Consider the following 20,363-nt stretch of genomic DNA (forward strand, 5'->3'; position numbering starts at 1 on the left):
TTCCAGCTCTCACACCACCTCCACACAGGTCCAGGGGCAAAACGTTCTCCTGTCTCCCGCACCAACCACCTACTCCACAAGGCTCTCTCCCAATCCCATTTTAATCTCACGAGAACTCAATGGGAACAAGCAGCAGGAACACCCTAATCCCAGCAATAATCTTCAACTTCCAACTTCCCTAAAACCCATTATCTTAAACTGGCAACGCCTTAAATTCAAGGAGCCGGTTACTTCCTCAAACCTGATTAGCTCTAAACCCGAATCCGCCTTGGTCCTTGAGCAAGGTCACCTTATTAAAGCATGCATGCAATGTTCCATCAAATGTCCTCTAAGCAGCATGGGGTACGCTTGGCAAGGAAATTTCGATGCGTCATTCCTACTTGGTAATGGCCCTCAGCAATTCCAACAATGTGTTTTCTAGAAAATAACAACTACAACCATAGCTTAGCACATAAAATTTGTCCTTTAGGCAAGTTACTGAATAAATCAAACAAAAACAACTATACTCCTGTTTAATGCTTTTACATTTTGTAACACCATATTCAACAATTTATAAATTTGGAAAATCAGTTCAGATTGCACACAAGCACTAACTTTAAAACTTAAAATCTTACAGGTTTCTACAAAATACTTGTGAATAAATGTATTCCACAGAAAAACAACAAAAAAATCAACACCAGTCAAACAATTCTCAGCAAGAAGCACAAGATCAGTATATTCATAAGTACAGAATATATGATACATGCTAAAGAGTATTTTTCCCCTAATTTAATTTAATTCACCTAGGCAATTTTTGTTTAAAGCACTTGCAAAGCTTTAAGGAAGCAAACATAGCTAGCTAGCCTCTTCTGCTGCAAATACATACAAGGATAATACATTCATCTCCTGATATCGTTCCACAATTTAGAAATCAAAATAACAAAATTTGTTTCTTACCTGCAGTTAGGAGAGGGTTAAGGGTTATTTCAGCTAGTTCCTTCTGAATTCTATTAGTGAAATGGGAACAGACAAAAAGGATTTCAGACAGTCTACAGAATAACCAGAAAATCAGAATGCCCTCTACCATCATGCAGGTAACTGCAAGGCTGGTTTTGCCTTCAGTAATCCTAACATGGCTGCTTCCTCTTTGTTCTCAGAGGCATAACCCAAACTTCTTAACAGAAAATTGCAGCTTTTTTCTCACTTGCTACTGTAAATAGGTAAGTCATTTACACCTGATTTGAGAAAGTCCTCCACTACTACTCAACAAAAGGATATAAAATCTATTTTAAAACTCTTTTTACCAAAGAAATGCTCTTTTCAAGCTTATATGCAAATGAGACAAAACGGAAGGAGGAAAAGCACTAGAATATTTTTGACAATGACTTCAATCCACTTTTACTGTGGTAAAAATTAGAAAGCTATTGCAAGAGCACATTAATAGTTTTGTCAATATTTTATCTGTTTAAAAAAAGTTTAAAATTTACAAATACCTTTACCAATGAAAAACTTCCAAGGACCATTTTAGCAATCTTACTTAACCATTTATTTTCTCTGATCTTAGGTACAGCACGTAAATTTAAATTTCATACTCTTGGAGGAAAGAGGGCCTTAAGGTAAGGGGAAAAAGAGCATTTCTCTGATTTTCTTGAAATTTAAAATGCTTTGAAAAGTTGTTTAATGTTCTCTCCACAAGATTACAACACACTGAGAAGAATTTTAAATTATTTCAAAGACTGCTGCTATTCAATATAATATTCTCAAGTTCATTAGTGTTTGATTAATGGTGCAATGACTGTGAAAATGTATAGAAAAATAAGAACATGAATCACCATAAAATTCAATAATTGATCAGTTTTTATATTTCCTTTTTCTTTTAGTTGTGATCAATGAAAAACCACAAAACATCAACATTAGGTAATGCTATAGGTACACTTTATGTTTGATACAAGAGTTCTACTCAATACAACCACTATCACTGATGGAGTCCCATTGATGGATTTTTTTTTTTACCATCATAAAAAATAAAAGTCAGCAGGAAACAAATAATCTTTCACTTATAACCAACAAAATGTTTTTTTCCTGCTATTGATTTTCACTACTATGTCAAGAACATCCAGGAGTTTTAAAGATGTGCAAAGTTTTAACAGCAAAGTGACACTTGAGATTGTTAATGGCTACTTTTCCATTTTATTTGTTCTCACAAGAACAAAGAGGGATAACTATAACTACAAAAAAATTATACCTATTATGCAGGATTTAAAGACTTGTTTGTAAAACTAAGCAAATTTAAAATCTGCTTTCAAAAAAAGCCAAGGCCTGACATTCAACATTTTTTAGCAAATATAAACTTTTTTGATCATTTCCTTTCATGAAAAGTGACATATTTCCTTTTATGAAGTTGCCACCACAGATGCCTGGACTGACACCCACGTGGACACGAGCTAATTTCACTCAAGAGTATAACTCACAAAAGGAAACATCCCCAATGTACCATCTAACTCAGTTTCACAAATTTTCCTTGCCAACTCCTTAAACTCTCAGGATGAGAATTCAGTCTCTAGGACTCTTGCTGAAATTACCAAAGTACAGAATAAGTTTGCTTAGAAGCATAATTTTAGTGAGGACGTTTTCATGCTCCCTAAAGGATGACAATTCATTCAGGTACAAATAAAATTGTTCATGAAGTATTTCTGGAGTATTGTTCTTGATGTAAAAATAAAAGCATCCAATTGCTTGAAAGACAACCTGACAATGTTACCTTTTAGCACTAGTGGATAACTTAGCAGTGGTTTTGCTAGAGAGTTTGGTGCTCTTCTTCCACTGGGTGGCAGAAGGTTCTTTCTTCATGATCTTCAGGCTCTGGAGCAGCAGGGTCTTGCTGGTCGGAATCTGAACTGCCACTGCTGGTGCTGGGGCTGTCATCATCGGACATTTGCTTATCACTGGCCATTTGATGAATTATCACTTGGAAAACTTTTTTAAAGAGGAAAGAGAAGAGGGAAGAAATGTTAATCTAAGAAATCAATCAACAGCTCTTCCTTATCTTAATATCATTCTCAGATTGTATCTCTATAAAAAGGCTTCAAAAGTGTTCACATTTATTGTATGAAAATGTTACTGGGGATAGGATGAATCTTACAATGCCAGCTCTCACGGATTGTCCGAAATCACCCACTCACATTTTTTTTCCCATTCCTTGGATAATCTATGAATTGTCTACTTTCTCAGAAGGCATGAAAAAGATTTGCCGGGGAACTTAAGGCAAGGAGTATTAACAACATAACTGTAAATAACAGACTGTTATGAAAAATGTTAAAAAGTCATTACACGTCTAGATATTCACAGACTGACATGGGTCAGAGCTACCAAATTCCCTTTCCCAGAGGAAAACATTCCCTGTTAACCACTCATATGCTTATTTAAGGTGAACATTCCTCTTCTATGCACGTAAAACCTTTAAACACAACACTGGGAAATTTAAAACTCAACTAACAATCTTCCCTAGCCTTTTCCACAGCCAGCAGTGAAGATTCATCCAGCCGCCACCATGGGAAAAGCAGAATCCAACTGCACTTTCTCAAAGCTCCCCACGTCACCAAGGTTCCTTGCTCAATATTTACATCACAGGGAACATTTTATCCAAAATTAATGAAAAGAAGGGTAAAAGCCCAAGGAAAAATAACAAAGCCCCAAGAACTGCAACAAATGTCAGCGCCCTCCTAGGCGAGCCGCAGCTGCTGATGCCAGTGTCCACGCAGCTCCGCGGCCCTTTGTGGGAAAGGCCGCCCACGGACAGTTCCCCGCCCCAGCCGCCAAGTAATAGGAGCAGCCAAAAGGCCCCGCAGCTCAGGGACACCGGCGTGGACGCCTGGCGTGAACCTAGCTGTCGCCCCCCTAACTGCCCACGCCCCAGGACCCCAGCCCCGCCGTCCTACCTTGCCGCCTGAGGGAAGCTGCCGCGGCCCCTACTGCCCCCCACGTGGACCCAAGCCCCACCGCCTTACCTGCAGTGGGAATGAAGCTGCCTCTGCCACCGCCTCGGCTGAAGCCCACGCGGACACCATCCCTACTGCCCTAGGCTGGAATGAAGCTGCCGCCGCCGCTACCACAACACTAGCTGCCCCCAAAGCCGACCGAGGCGGCGGCGGCGGCGGCAGGACCGAGAAGGAGGCGGCGGCGGCGGCAAGGCGAGGCCGCTGAAGTCGCCCCTCGCCCCCCTGGCTGCCACCCCCATGCTGACCCCCACGCCAACCCCCACCCTCCCTCTTCCTTACCCCGTGGCAAGAAAGAAGCAGCTGCCACAGCGAGGCGGCGGCAGGACCGCGACCGAGGCGGCGGCGACAGGACCGAGGCAGCGGCGGCAGGACCGAGGCGGGGGCGACAGGACCGAGGCGGGGGCGACAGGACCGAGGCGGCGGCGGCAGGACCGAGGCGGGGGCGACAGGACCGAGGAGGCGGCGGCAGGAACGCGAGGCCGCTGATGTCGCCCCCCGCTCCCCTGGCTGCCACCCCCACGCTGACCCCCACGCTGACCCCCACGCCGACCCCTACGCTGACCCCCATACCGACCCCGACCCTCCCTCTTCCTTACCTCGCGGCAAGGAAGCAGCCGCCACAGCAAGGCGGCGGCAGGACCCAGAACGAGGCGGCGGCAGGACCGAGGCAGCGGCGGCAGGAACGCGAGGCCGCTGAAGTCGCCCCCCGCCCCCCTGGCTGCCAGCCCCACGCTGACCCCCACGCTGATCCCCACGCCGACCCCGACCCTCCCTCTTCCTTACCTCGCAGCAAGGAAGCAGCTGCCACAGCGAGGCGGCGGCAGGACCCAGAACGAGGGGGCGGCGGCAGGACCGAGGCAGCGGCGGCAGGAACGCGAGGCCGCTGAAGTCGCCCCCCGCCCCCCTGGCTGCCACCCCCACGCCGACCCCCACGCTGACCCCCATGCCGACCCCCATGCCGACCCCCACGCCGACCCCCACACCGACCCCGACCCTCCCTCTTCCTTACCTCGCGGCAAGGAAGCAGCCACCACAGCGAGGCGGCGGCAGGACCCAGAACGAGGCGGCGGCGGCAGGACCGAGGCAGCGGCGGCAGGAACGCGAGGCCGCTGAAGTCGCCCCCCGCCCCCTGGCTGCCCCCCGCCCCCCTGGCTGCAAGCCCCACGCCGACCCCCACGCTGACCCCCACGCTGACCCCGACCCTCCCTCTTCCTTACCTCGCGGCAAGGAAGCAGCCTCCACAGCGAGGCGGCGGCGGCAGGACCGAGGCAGCGGCGGCAGGAACGCGAGGCCGCTGAAGTCGCCCCCCGCCCCCTGGCTGCCCCCCGCCCCCCTGGCTGCAAGCCCCACGCCGACCCCCACGCTGACCCCGACCCTCCCTCTTCCTTACCTCGCGGCAAGGAAGCAGCCTCCACAGCGAGGCGGCGGCGGCAGGACCGAGGCAGCGGCGGCAGGAACGCGAGGCCGCTGAAGTCGCCCCCCGCCCCCTGGCTGCCCCCCGCCCCCCTGGCTGCAAGCCCCACGCCGACCCCCACGCTGACCCCCACGCTGACCCCGACCCTCCCTCTTCCTTACCTCGCGGCAAGGAAGCAGCCTCCACAGCGAGGCGGCGGCGGCAGGACCGAGGCAGAGGCGGCAGGAACGCGAGGCCGCTGAAGTCGCCCCCCACCCCCCTGGCTGCCACCCCCACGCCGACCCCCACGCCGACCCCCACGCTGACCCCCATGCCGACCCCCATGCCGACCCCCATGCCGACCCCCACGCCGACCCCGACCCTCCCTCTTCCTTACCTCGCGGCAAGGAAGCAGCCGCCACAGCGAGGCGGCGGCAGGACCCAGAACGAGGCGGCGGCGGCAGGACCGAGGCAGCGGCGGCAGGAACGCGAGGCCGCTGAAGTCGCCCCCCGCCCCCCTGGCTGCCAGCCCCACGCCGACCCCCACGCTGACCCCTACGCTGACCCCGACCCTCCCTCTTCCTTACCTCGCGGCAAGGAAGCAGCTGCCACAGCGAGGCGGCGGCAGGACCGAGGCAGCGGCGGCAGGAACGCGAGGCCGCTGAAGTCGCCCCCCGCCCCCCTGGCTGCCACACCCACGCTGACCCTCACGCCGACGCTGACCCCCACGCCGACCCCAGCCTCCCTCTTCCTTACCTCGCAGCAAGAAGGAAGCAGCCGCCACAGCGAGGCGGCGGCAAGACCCAGACCGAGGCAGTGGCGGCAGGAACGCGAGGCAGCTGAAGTCGCCCCCCGCCCCCCTGGCTGCCACCCCCACGCCGACCCCCACGACGACCCCGACCCTCCCTCTTCCTTACCTCGCGGCAAGGAAGCAGCCGCCACAGCGAGGCGGCGGCAGGACCCAGAACGAGGCGGCGGTGGCAGGAACGAGGCGGCGGCAGCAAGGCGAGGCCGCTGAAGTCGCCCCCCGCCCCCCTGGCTGCCACCCCCACGCCGACCCCCACCCTCCCTCTTCCTTACCTCGCAGCAAGAAGGAAGCAGCCGCCACAGCGAGGCGGCGGCGGCAAGACCGAGGCGGCGGCGGCAGGACCGAGGCGGCGGCGGCAGGAACTCGAGGCCGCTGAAGTCGCCCCCCGCCCCCCTGGCTGCCACCCCCACGCTGACCCCCACGCCGACCCAACCCTCCCTCTTCCTTACCTCGTGGCAAGAAGGAAGCAGCCGCCACAGCGAGTCGGCGGCCAGACCGAGAACGAGGCGGCGGCGGCGGCAGGACCGAGAACTTACCTCGCTGTGGGAAGGAAGATTCTTCTGCCGCAGTCCTGGCTGACCACCAAGCAGACTCCAGGCTCCTCCCCCGCCCCTTACCTCAGGGCGGGAACGAAACTGCCGCCGCCTGGCGCCGCGGGGGCCCCCCTGCCTCTGGCTGCCCTCCACGCGGACCCCAGCCTGGCTACCTTACCATTCCGCTTCAAGCAGGCTGCCTCCGCTGCCCAGGCTGCCCCTCACGCGGACCTCAGCCTTCCTCCTTACCTTGCCACATGAACTATGCTGCCGCTGCCACAGTCGCCTTCGCCGTCGCTGCTCCAGCTGCCCTCTACACGTACCCCAGCCCTGCTTCCTTACCTCACCGGGTGAGTAGTTTTGCTTGTTTGTGTATGAGTACCCCACAATAGACTTTTGTTATTTAAGAGGGCTACAGGAAATCTTTGCCTGTTCTTATATTTAGGAATACAGTGACAAGGAAAGTGTGAGTTTCTGCATGGGTGCACTCATAGCTATGTGAATTGAGTGATTAACCCACCACATTCATTCACTGACTGCAGAACCATGTCCTGTGCACATGACAGAAAGTATGTGCAATATGTATATCAGCAAAGCTAAAACCATCACCCATCACAGACTACCCCAACTTCTGAGAAAGTGTGGGAATCAGTGATCTTTATATCATAAATCTCCCTATCATATGTAACATAGAAATATATATGTGATATAATTAATTCTAACATATGCCTTTTATCATCTCTAAAATAAAAATGTACCATCCAATAAATGATGTTTTCAATCACTCTTAGACAGGCAGCAATTGTGATGCAATTACATTGCTTGGGACTGCATGCACTTGTCCATTGCTCTTTATATTGTGATGTACAATAAAAATCCAAGAACAAATAAGTTTAAGAAAATTATTTCAATAAACATAAAATAAAAATTCTAAGTAACAAAAAATATTACTACATTTTAATTGGTAATGATTTTTCATTTATAATGGCAAATAAAATGTTGCATCTTTGAATTAACTCTTTAACTTGATATTATAATTTACGCCATTGTTTAGCTGACAACAATTTTTCTTCGAGGCAAAATAATTATTATATTATAATCAAACTTTCAATTTCATGTCATGGCAAAAGCACATATTAATTTTTAAGACTAGTCATTTATCAATTTGTTGACTATGTTAAAGAACTCAGAATTATTGATATAGTTAAATGCATTTATCTATTAACTAGGCAGTAGACATTACAAAATGTTTATACTAGATCTGGAAAGATTATTATAGCTAATAGTTCTTAAGCACTTACCATATGTCAAGCACTATTCTCAGTTCTGTACATGTCCTAGGACTTAATCCTTTTGCAGCACTATAGGGTAAATATTATAACTATCCCCATTCATTTTATATATTAAGAAACCGAGGCATGAGAGGCCAAAAAATTGTCCAAAAGATACATAATAAGTGTGGAGACAGGATGTACGTTAAGATTGTCTGACTGCAGAAACTCTGATCCACTTAGACACTATAGTCACGAATGTTTGTCCTTGCCCTTTAGCAACTAAGTCTAACAGAAGAAAAAATATACCAATTAAGTTTAAGGGTAATGTCATAATGGAGTTAGATATAAAGATCAAGAGATGTGCAGGAGAAGGATCATGTAAGTTCGTTTGTCATGACATATTTGTGTATGGTTATCTAATAAATGTCTGATTACTTTAACTTAAAAGTCCAAACTATCAGCAATTTACATTTTGTAAAAAGAACAACACTGTCCTTGTAACTATTCCTGCTGATCCTGCAAGATCAAGTACCAGAGAGGCCTCCCAGGCATTTGTCAGTGGTTGCTTAGTTGAGCCAAATTGAGAGCTCTGCTCCATTAGTGAAGCAGCAGCTTTGTAATTTTCTAAATCATTAATGAAAACACTAACAGTTCTCCTAGCTAAAATTTTTGTTGGAATTGATTTTATTAGCATACACTTCTTTAAAACTTTATCTAAAAATATTAGATTCAATTGCCAAAACTCTAAATTTCATTCAAGGAACTACATTCATTATGTTTAAGTAAACATAAATTCATGCCAGGACATCATAGAAAGAAGATAACACATACAAAAAACACCTGGTATAGTTTTTCTTTTTTTTTGCGTGGGGGGGTATAGTTTGACTTTTTAAAAAATGTTGGATTTTTTTTCTGATATATAAGTAAATAAAAGGATGAATTACCTTAGAACTTGATAACTCTTTTCCAGGGAAATATGAGTTTTCTAAGATTCATTTTATGATCTGTATATGAATATTTTGAGCATCCTTCTGAGATTATTTAGTTGTAAGATTTAAGAAAATTTAGCTTTTTAACCCAGGTTATCCCAGATGATAGCCAGTGTAAGATTTAATTTAGATATTTTATTTTCAGAATGTGTTACAGCAAGAAATAATAGCAACAACAACAAAAAAAAACAAACTCAAAATTATATGGTAATTTGCTAATTTTTATTACAAATAAATTGCAAATAAAACTGTATAATTTCTCAAAAATTATTTTTGAACAATGCATTTATTTATTTTTCCAACAAGTCAAGTAAAATATATGCCAAATATATATACACACACACATATATATACAGATATACACACACATATATATACAAATATATATATATATATATATATACACATCTAAGTCTTTTCCTTGAATATATGTATATATTTGGAAAGTAAAGCATATTTTTGTTTAAACATAAAGCATGTCGCAATTCCAGATTTTTCTTTCATTAGTATGTGGTTCTTAAGATATTGATGTTGCCATTAAAACATTATAACATTTCTATGACCTAATTTGTATGCCTTCTATTAATATTTTATAGTCACATCTAAGTAGAATTATTTTGCTTTTGTTTACCTTTGCATTAGCATATAGTACTCATTTGCTTAATCTTTAAAACCATTAAACATTTACCTTTAATTAATGTTTTAAGCTTATTTAATTTAGTTCATTAATCAGTAGTCACTTAACTTTTAACCAAATGACTTTTCCATAATTATGGCACTTTTTCTCAATGTACTATACCCACAAGCCATTCATCTCAAAATGTGGATATTTATTAAATAATAAAAGCACCTCTTCTATGATTATGTTAGTTTGAACATTGCTACTCAGGCTCCCTTTGTACTGTTTTTGGAGCAAAGTGTTCCATCATATCCCATTGATTAAAATAGCATTTTCTTTTCCTCACCATTAACAAATGTTCATCCTTTCCCAACCTCTTTCTTGTGCATTTGGAAGATTTATTAGCTGGAGACAGGAAAAGCCCTTGTAGCAGTATACCCAGGAAATTATTGTTGTTATTATCATTCAGTTATTGTGATCTTCTTTGAGAATGTCACTGGCCAAAGTAATTTGAATAGAAGGGTAGACTATGTTATTCCACTCTAGATTCTGCAAACTGCACATTAAATAATAGCTACAATAAGTTTCTCCTTTAACAGGGGCTCCTAATTTGTGTGAAGTTCATAGAGATTGAGGGTCTACTTGTTCACTTCTCTATTGTCATGGTTCAATTTAGTTAGAACAGCAATGTTCATTGGTATATTTATTCTGAAGCTAAATTTTATGTTATAATTATATGTTTTTAATATAAAATCACATGTTCAATTGTATTTTTCTTGAGATATTATCAATCCAGAAATAATATAGACATGTAATATGTATATTCTGATCTAATGATGCATTAATGAATATTAAGAGCATTTTCCATAAAGAAACACATTTATATCAGAGAGCGATTAGTTTCTTTCTGTTTTTATATCATGCTTTTTAAAAGTATATTCTTCTAAAATTTCTCAATTTTCACAAAACTGTCAACTGTACTTCTAGTTTGGCCATAAATCAGTACTAACTTATATTTTGCGGGGATTACTGGGGATTGAACTCGGGGACACTCAACTACTGAGCCACATCCCAGCCCTATTTTGTATTTTTATTTAGAGACAGGGTCTCACTGAGTTGCTAAGTACCTTGCTTTTGCAGAGGCTGGCTTTGAACTTGCAATCCTCTTTCCTCAGCCTCCAGAGCCTCTGGATTATAGGTGTGGACCACCATGCTGGGTTACCATCTTCCATCTTGATAGGGGACATGTAATACTTGTTTTGCCAGAATATTGGCAAAGGAAGATAACAACTAAACTAACTGGTGACAAACACAAAGAATGACTGAAAAACAAATGATTATGTTAATAGTAATAATACTAATGTCCAAAGTAATGATAATAATAATGATGATGATTGAGAAATACATTATTTTTATGCTATTTAATTGGATTGCTATAAATATTTTTCCTGGATCCTGGTAGAAAAAGTGAACATATATCTTTTTTTTCATGCTGCATTTACAGAATTGTTTTTGATATGTTATCCTGGCTCCTGTTGTTAGGAAGAGAACTTAGTTTATTTCAATTCACAGACAACTTCAATTGTTTTATATGGTTAATCTTTTTAAGTATTCTTGCATTTGTGAAAATTCTAATTTTGTTTAAGTAAATATAAATTTAAGTTAATAAGGAAAAATTATTAGACAGTTTAATATTTGAAAGAATATATGTGTTTAGAGTGATTTAGAGATACAATTTTACTATTTTTATAACTTATACTTGTATAATCTTAAATATCTGGAGATAAAAAATTACGACACTTTTTAAAAATCGAAACAAAATTTCAAATACCTGATATAAATTGACTAATTAATGCTACCTAACTAGTCATAAAAAATATTAAGCTGTATGTGGAATATGAAGACCTAGAAATATGTCAAAAACAATAGCTATAATTGTGTAATATTAGAGTATTTGTGAGCACAAATTATAAAGTATGATGTAAATAAAATCACTGGATAAACATAAAAAGTTTTGTGGTAGGTTGCATATGGCCACTGAAAGCAACTGAAAGAAAAGTAAAGGCAAAGATCTAATTAGGTGCTTATTTTCAATTGTCCTAACTGCTAAAAAAGGAAGAAATCGACACCATCAAATTCCCAAAATAATTTAGTTAATAAGCATTTTAAGGCTCCATATACTCAAGAAGGTTAAGTGATTGACTTTCATTGTTATGATTTTAACAACCACAACAAATAATAATTACCAAAGAGAATTTGCTAAATATTTTAAAGTTGAAGCTATTTTGTACTATAAGATAAAGCTAAGACCAGTACTAAAATAATCAAATTGACTATATTCTGTTTATTTTCAGAATATTATGTTGCTTATTATGAGAGCCTTAACAAATGTATTCTCTCTCTTTTTTTCATTTAATTTGCTATATTCATCTTTTTATAGATTTATTGTCTTCCAATTTCTAATAGTTTTTTGTTGTTGTTGTTAGATTCCTAAGTTAGTTACCTTCAGATATCCCAAGACACAAAAGACATATCAAGTAGGAAACCTACTTCCCACCTGCTTTTTCATTTAACCTCATTAAAAAAAATCCCTCACTGGAGATCAGATTAAACAAAATAAGCCAAACTCAAAAAGATAAGAATCATATGTTTTTCCTTATATGTGGAATCTAGGAAAGAAAAAGAAAAAAAGATGTAACAGGTACACTATTGAGGAAACAGAAGGAGATCAGGGAGAGGGGAGGAAAGGGTGAGGAAGGTAACTGTAACGAGATTACCTGGTGATTCGAGTGCAAATTGAAGTTGAACAAGCACTCTCCAAATCCCAGTTGGGTCAGGCAAGAAGCAAATGGTCCCAGAATATTTCTACTCATTAAACGTAATAACCCCATTACTGAGTATTCAGTGTGAACAAGCATTTCATGTTAATTGTGTCTTCTTATTGCTAGAGTTGGTCAGGATAACTATCTTTAATCCTCTTTTTCAGTTGAGAGGACTGAGCCTCAGAGAGATTAAGTAGTGTTGTAATGACAAAGCCAATAAATGGAGGTTCCTGAATTTGGACACAGGTCCATCTTCTGATGAAGCTGTATAATTTCCCAATGTTCTTACTGATTTTTGAAGTATTGTTTTTGACAAAGTGTGTGTTATGGTTTAGATATGAGGTGTCCCCCAAAACTCGGGCATGAGACAATATAAGAAGGTTTAGAGGTGAAATTATTGGGTTATGAGAGATTTAACCTAATCAGTGCATTAATCCTCTGGTACGGATTAATTGGGGGGTAACTAGGGCATGTAGGGTATGACTGAAGTAGGTGGGTTATTTGGGATGTGCCTGTCGAGTACATATTTGTCCTTGGTGAAAGAAGTCTCTCTCTGCTTCCTGGTGCCATGTTGTCAGCTGCTTTCTTCTGCCACACCTTCCAACCATGATGTCTTGCCTCACCTTGGATTCAGAGCAATGGAGTTGGCCACCTGTGGCCTGAGACCTCTAAAACCGTGGGCCCCAAATAAACTTACCCTCCTCTAAAATTATTCTTTTCAGGTCTTTTGGTCACCGCGGCAAAAATCTGACTAAGCCAGTGTGTTCTGAGGTCATAAAAAGAACAGAATTTTGCTCATTTCACTCTTTCCTGGATTGAACTTCTCTGACTATACATTTCAGGTACAGGATTTAATCAAAAATCTTCCACTAGTGAATTAAAGGACTGTAATAAATAATGCAGAAGTCAGTAGATAGTCTTAAAGGTTATATAAATAATTATAATTGTGGTTATTATTAATAATATATAATCATTAATAGTATAATATTAACTTATTTTATCAATCATATTAATATAATAAAGTACATTAATAATATTATGATTATTAATAATAATATTATTGTGTACTAATCACAATTATTATTATTACTTTACTTAGATTAGGTTTTTAGGAACACTGATGAATATCCATTGGGTTTTAATCCTTCCAATTCCCTGAAGCTAAATATGGCCTTTGGAAAAGCCCTGTGACTTCTGGACCCACCAGTAGATGGCGGTGTTTCTTTGGACACCACAGCAGTTGCAGTTTTTTTCCTACCCATCTTCATCACAAGAGCTCTTGGGTCTGAAGAGGAAGTGGCCTGGGCTTTCTTCTACATTCTCTCTTAGTTGAAACAATCTTCCCAGGTGAAAAGCTTCAAAGGTGTTAGTGACCTCCCAAAGCAATTTTTTTTTGGAGGTGGGATGGAGATAGAACCCAAACCTGTGTATGGTAAAGCATGTGCTCTATCACTGAGTTATATCCCCAGCCCCCAAAGCTGTTTTTTTCTCTTTTTTCCTCTCCCTCCTCTTTCCCCCCACCCCCACACTCACTTTTTTTATTAATGCATATTCATTACACAGAATAATGGATTTCACCGTGGCATACTCATTCATTCGCATAACATGCTTTGATCGTATCCACCCTCCCTCATTCTTCTTCTTCCACCCACTTTTTCTTCTCTAATAGTCTCCCTTCTACTTTCATGTTGTCATGTTGTTTCCCCCCCATATTCTACGTATGAAAGAAAATACAATATATGTCTTTCTGAGGAACTCTTTACACTGTTGGTTGGAAGGTACATTAGTATAGCTGCTATGGAAATTAGTGTGGAATGTCCTCAGGAACTACTATGTGATTCAGCTGTACTGCTCCTCAGTACATGAATTAAAATCAGCACACTAGAGCAATAAATGTTTACCCATGTTTATTGAGACACAATTAACATTGGTTAAATTATGGAATCAGCCTCAGTGTCTGTCAATGGAGGAATGGATAAAGCAAGTGTGGTATACATACACAATGGAGTATTATTCAGTCATAAAGAAGAACAAAATCATGTCATTTGCAGGAAGATGGATGGAACTAGAGATTATCACATTTTCTTTATTGAAAAGATGATTTTCTCTTATGAATATATTTCTGTGCAGATGTTGAAAAAAAGATATGTGAGAACAATAAAGCCAGCTTTTGTCAGGACCCCTGGCTGATAAATCAGATAGACCCCACCTTACAGTGATTTAACAATCCTACCATGCTAAATGCCAAGCCACAGGAATTATCCTTTGAAAAGAGAAGGTCAGCAATCAGCAGGACAAACAACATGCTTTGAGGAACATCAGAGGTAGCTAAATATGATTGTAACTTTCTACCAAGGCTTTATTTATTTTTCAAATAATATTTTGTATGCAAATATTTTCTGGGCCCTGTTTCAGAGCTTCATTAAATAAATAAGAAAATTGAATAAGCAGTCAGGTTAACTGAAGACTAGAATTTAAGTTGAAATGCATTTGATTTTAGATGCTGGTGTTTGATTTGTGGCTTTGACACACTCCTGCTTTGACTGGATGTGCTAATAATAATTAACCTCTTCCCAGCTGAGTGCCTTCTTGTATTCTTTCCAGAATGATTCTGCTCCTTGAAAACAAAAGAAACTTTGCTTTAGATTAATCACATGAAATCATTTGACAGGTATTTTAAGAGACTTACTTACAGGTATCTGAAGAAACTTGCTTTCCTGACAAGGGAGGTTATTAGTAGCTTCTAGTGAGGGAAAAAAATCCTGAGAGGGATTAAATAAAAGAAACACTTTCTGAATCATTAGATGCTAGACAGGTTAAAATACCAGAAAAATACACTGTAGCACTCAATTTGGCACTAGGTAATGACTTAATGGTTCTCTCGATTTCTAATATTCTATGTGGAACATTTAAACCCTGTGGAGGCTTGATTAGCAAACAGTTTTACTTCACTTTGCAAAAAGAGGATGCAATCGGTTTTGGGTTGGAAAATTCAGAAGTGCTTTAGGATTATTCACAATGCCTGTTTCATAATTTGGTAATTTTGTAGATTGATGCTGAGAGTCATTATGTTCAAGAAGTTTGAAAATTTAGTAGTTTTAGTGTTTCTGAGAACCTAAAGTATTTATAAGCTAGATTTTTTTTTTTAGTTTAGTATTTTATATTGGTTGAGAGCACATATTTTGGAACTGGATTTACAGCTTTACAATTTGCTAGCTGGGCCACCTTTTCAATATTCCTTAACTTCTATCAACCTCAGCTTTCTCAGTTGTAAAATAGGGTTTTGGTTTTTTTGTTTTGTTTTGTTTTGTTTTGGTGGTAGTGGTGATAAAATGGGGATTTTAATGCTTGGTTTATAGGATGACTGTGAGGTATCCATCGTATAACTGGGAAAACATCTTTTCTCTCTCTCCACATTTCCCACCCCAAGGGCTGGTTTTAGACATGTAGAGAGAAGTTGGCCTTCCTAGATTTGATTTATTTATTCAGCCGTCATCTATAATGTACATACTGTATACCAGGCAGTATTTGATGAATGTGAAGATACATCAGTGAACAGACAAAGAAGGCTCCTGAGCTCATGTGACTTCCATTCTAAAAGGGGTCCCAGAAAGTCATCAATTAAGCAAACAAGTAAGTATATAATGATGGAGAGTAATGCATGTGTTGGAGGGAAAAAAAGTGTTTAGGAGAAAAATAAGGTAGATGAACGGGGCAAAAATGAAAAAGATCAAGGGAGGTTACTTTGAGGAAGTGACATTAAAAGAAAATGATAATTTCAGAGCTTTAGCGAGGAGGCCTTTGATAATTAGAGAAGGCCCTGAGAAGATGAATGGATACACAGAATTTCTGTTCTCAAATGCAGACAGAAGCTAGAGAGAGGTAAAAAGGAATTCAAAAAGAAAAATAGAAGGGAAACCAATAGATGAAGTTGCTTGAGAGGGAGGGAGAAGGAAAACATATGGGGACATACTAGTGAACAAATCTAACAAATTATGCTTGATTTGTGTAAATGTACCACAGTGAATCCTGCATGTATACACACACACACACACACACATATGTGTGTGTGTATATGTATATATAATATATAGATAGATAGATAGATAGATTGCATTAATTTAAATAATAATGATAGAAGTGATATCAGTAGGGGAGAGCAAGAAAATCAGGTGTACTCTGGAATGAGATTGATAAAATTATGAATGTATGAGTGTGGCAGAATGAATTGCACCAATAAATAATTTAAAAGAAACAAAGGCCACAATAAAATAATAGTTTACCACTGGAATGTCCTCACATGTCTCTGGAAATGGCACACATTGTTGTGAACACCTTGAAAATCTTCATATGTGTCAGCTTAAAAATAAATTTATTTTAATGTGAAAATGAAAGAAATTCAATAATCTTAAAAACATTATAGAACTAGGTAAGAGTGGTAAACAATTACGTGGTTGTTGGCCTTGATAATGCCCTTCAATACTTTGTCTTTGGCAGATGAATGGGCAGAATATTAAAATTTGGGTTGTTACTCAGTTATTGTTGAATGAAATACAAGCTGTAAAATAACAATTGATGAGCAAGTATGCTACTGTTTCTGAGCTTTTAAACCTGATTCACCAGGAAGTGACTCTAGCCTGAAAAGTGGCATTTCTCTGAATGTAGGAAATTTCTTAACTCAGATCGAGTTGCCTACCTCTCTAGACACTGTTTCTTATCATGGGAAGTCCAAGGGCTTGATTATGACTACAAAAAGTTCAAATACTGTATTATTGAGTACCAAAAGTTTAAGAACCAAATGTGAGGAGAATGATGGATGAAGTGGCAAGCTGAGTCTAGGGTATGTAGACAGTTGTGCTGAACTAATGCTTATGCTCTCCCTCTGTCTCTCCCCTCTCTTCTTCCTTCCCACATTTAAATCTCTCACTGAAGGTGTTTCAAAAATTTTAAATGATTCTTAATCATGATTTCCAAGGTTCCTTGTATAATTTTCTATTTTCATTTTTCTGGTTTCAAAAATATAGAGTGTTTCACCAATCAATGAGATAAGACCTAGAAATCTTAAAAAGAGCATAATTATCTTGTTAAGAGCTCTTTGAATCCAAGAGCTCAAAGGCACCTTAGAAATCACTCTTTTGGGTGTATCATGTACTTTGAAATGTCTAATCAGTTTTCCTCCACTTAGGTATATTTTTATTTGATGATTCAACGCAATCTTAATTTATATTTCATTTTAAATAATACCATTTCATCAACTGGCCGCCGGCCAGATCTGAAGTTTATTTTTTGAATAGTGGATATTATTGATTATTGATGCAGACTTACAGATAGCCTGATCCAGAAGAAAATAATCCTTTAATATTATAGTAAGAAAAATATGTGACTTTTTAAAAACTTTGGTGTTTATATGCTAAATATGAACTTATACCCTTATGGACTCTGAATAAAGTTTGCAATTAATCATTATTATTGTTTATATGAATTATAAAACATGATATTTGCTGGTAGATAATGTTATCTTAATATATCAGTTAATCCTTTGGAAAGTAATTATTTATTTGCTGATGATATCTTAGAAGCAAGTATCCTGATTTCTGTTTTTTTTTTCTTGTTTCTTAATGCAATTCCTGGCATGTAGCAGGTACTGAATGAATGTTCAATGTATGAGTGAATTTAGAGAGGCTAGTTTTTAAGTTTGTAGCACTGTTCATATCTATTCACTTAATAGTGTTGGATATATATATATATATATATATATATATATATATATATATATATATATATATATATATTAATATATCACAATCTTACTAAAGAGCAATTTAGGGTATCTCTCCCATTAAAGAATGGATACAAAATTTAGATTATATTCATTATTGCTGATAAATACTCAGATGCAAGCACAAACTGGAAGTAGTTTCATTGGAAGTAGTTCACCAGTCATAAAAATACTTAGTTATGGTGCACCAATGGTAATTCGATAAAGAAAATAATATTATAATCTGCTGGAAGGTTGCAACTACTCTTAAAGTTAGGAGTTATTTGAGTTATTTTCGCATCTTTTATCATAACAGAGAAAACTATTTGAGACAAATTTATATCTTGGAGCTAGTATGCTTGCAGTTAAAGGATACTGTGTTTGATGTAAGGAATTTGATAAAAAGAATGACTGACTAGGAGAAAAAGAAACCTGAATAGGGTTTAGGAGAAATGTGTTTAAAATTAATACTCAAAAAATCATCCACATTTACTTATGTTTGAAGTTTTTATACTTAAAGTGCCTCAATGCAGTTAAATTATAAGATTAGCAGATTTACATGAAATGAATTTCCTTTTTATTAAAAATATTTAAATAAAATAGCTTTTCCACATAACTTGGTTAGCAATAGACAAAAAGTTACAGCTGTGAATATGTATAAGCAATGTACTTTAAAGAAAAAAATTATTACATTGAAATATTAATTTGTATTTTTGCTTATTCTCTAATTACTAAATATATATTTCTTTTGAATCCTTTGTTGAAATGTGGAATCAGTGAAAGAGAGCTTGGAAAAGAAACTTTGAATCTAAGAGTGCAGGATTTGATTGTTGTTTAGAGTTGAGTGAGCCATTGCATAGTTTTGAGCAAGGAAGTGATCTACAATCAATCATTTTATAGTCAAAGCTATAAATATAATCATAATATGTAAAGCTATGCCATAATGTTTATGAAATTTGTAATCATAACCAAATCTTGTCAACCACAGTTACCTAGCAGGTGTGTTTATACAGAATGTGTTTATACAGAATTAATTAAACTAAGATTTTTTTCATTTTTTTCAATTAACATGACAAGTTTATTTTATAGATGTTAATTCATTTCAGGAGTTGGAAATTCTATGTCTGATTTTTATTTAAAATATTTTCCTAGTTCTTCATAACAGAAGTTGAGCGTGTGTGTGTGTGTGTGTGTGTGTGTTTTTGCACAAATTCTTGTGGTCTAACATTCAAGTTTTGTTTGGGTGGGGTGATGAAGGACAGTAGAAAAGTTATTAACATCCTTAGAATTCAATGTTGTATGCATAATTTGAATCTATCTGGAAAACAATGGAAATGATTTTTACCATCTCAAGTCTTTAATTAATTTCTCAAGGGTTGAAATAAATACCGTGAACGATTTAGCACTCAAATTCTAATGACTATCAAACAGGTGGCAAAATTTCTTCTCCCCTACCATGCAACTTTATCTCAAGAAATGCTTCATTTAGCAAGTGCTGCTGCTAGCAGATAATTCCCTCTTTCAGAGCAGAAAAACAAATGAAGGGGAAGCAATTCTTTGAAGAAAACCTTTTTTCTTGATTTTCTTTTTAAATCGTGAGTGTGAGAAATATGTATTTTATTTTCTTGGGGGATAGGTGGTGGAAAGCATGAGTGAGTGTACTGATTAACCCACCTATGTTGTAGTATTGTTAAATCATTCCTGGCTTTTGTTTTTTTGCTCTTTTGTATACCAAAGCACTGGTAGTAACTTTCAGGTGTGATAATTATATTAACCTGGGAGCTTAAAACATTTGTATAATACTTTAGACACTAGCTCAAGAGACCCTATTCTTAGTGAAATTGTGTTATTAGAATATATTTTTAGACTTCACCTCTGTAAGGAAATGGTGGCAAGCAAAAGGTTGCACTGAGAAACCAATTGGTAACCAAATACAAAAAAAGGTCAAGATATTGTTCTTATACTTTTGCTTTTTTACTATTCTCTGATTCATTTGTTTGGTGTGAGCTAGAAGCTAATATGCCAATGCATGAGTTGGTATACACAGCCTCTACTAAGAAAAGATATGTTTCCCTGTATTTTTGGAACTAATAATTTCAAAAAGCACTAAAATTTAGTTTCCTAATCCTTCTCAATGAAATTTGACCTTACCTGCCTTTTTGTATAACATGAATTGGGGTTTGCAGTGAT

General features: G+C 39.6%; 2 protein-coding genes across 28 annotated transcripts in view; one reads left to right on the forward strand and one right to left on the reverse strand.

Annotated features, from left to right (window-relative positions):
* Positions 1-6,761, reverse strand: part of LOC144374792 (transport and Golgi organization protein 1 homolog) — a 78,121-nt gene extending 71,360 nt beyond the window's left edge. For 3 of the 12 annotated variants that reach the window (XM_078037548.1, XM_078037547.1, XM_078037537.1), the window contains exons 1-3: positions 6,628-6,756; positions 2,741-2,955; positions 937-986 (exon numbers count right to left, since the gene is read on the reverse strand). In XM_078037548.1, coding sequence (XP_077893674.1) covers positions 937-986; positions 2,741-2,907 — 217 coding nt within the window. In that variant the 5' untranslated portion in view covers positions 2,908-2,955; positions 6,628-6,756. Of the gene's footprint in view, positions 1-936; positions 987-2,740; positions 2,956-3,986; positions 4,150-4,573; positions 4,697-4,986; positions 5,084-5,194; positions 5,267-5,767; positions 5,857-5,957; positions 6,062-6,126; positions 6,215-6,450; positions 6,540-6,627 lie in introns of those variants that run through there. The other 9 variants (XM_078037546.1, XM_078037540.1, XM_078037539.1 and 6 more) reach the window with 9 other exon arrangements.
* A 109-nt stretch (positions 6,762-6,870) lies between these two features.
* LOC144374793 (nucleolar complex protein 2 homolog) overlaps positions 6,871-20,363 on the forward strand; it is a 41,244-nt gene continuing 27,751 nt past the window's right edge. For 8 of the 16 annotated variants that reach the window (XM_078037554.1, XM_078037563.1, XM_078037555.1 and 5 more), the window contains exons 1-3: positions 6,871-7,061; positions 13,138-13,257; positions 15,846-16,048. Coding sequence is in view for 1 of the 16 variants with exons in the window: in XM_078037561.1 (XP_077893687.1) it covers positions 6,976-7,061 (86 nt within the window). In the remaining 15 variants the exon portion in view is untranslated. Of the gene's footprint in view, positions 7,062-13,137; positions 13,258-14,545; positions 14,740-15,845; positions 16,049-20,363 lie in introns of all 16 variants that reach the window. The other 8 variants (XM_078037551.1, XM_078037559.1, XM_078037557.1 and 5 more) reach the window with 5 other exon arrangements.

This window comes from Ictidomys tridecemlineatus, unplaced genomic scaffold (genome assembly GCF_052094955.1).
Source record: "Ictidomys tridecemlineatus isolate mIctTri1 unplaced genomic scaffold, mIctTri1.hap1 Scaffold_88, whole genome shotgun sequence".
NCBI lineage: Eukaryota > Metazoa > Chordata > Mammalia > Rodentia > Sciuridae > Ictidomys > Ictidomys tridecemlineatus.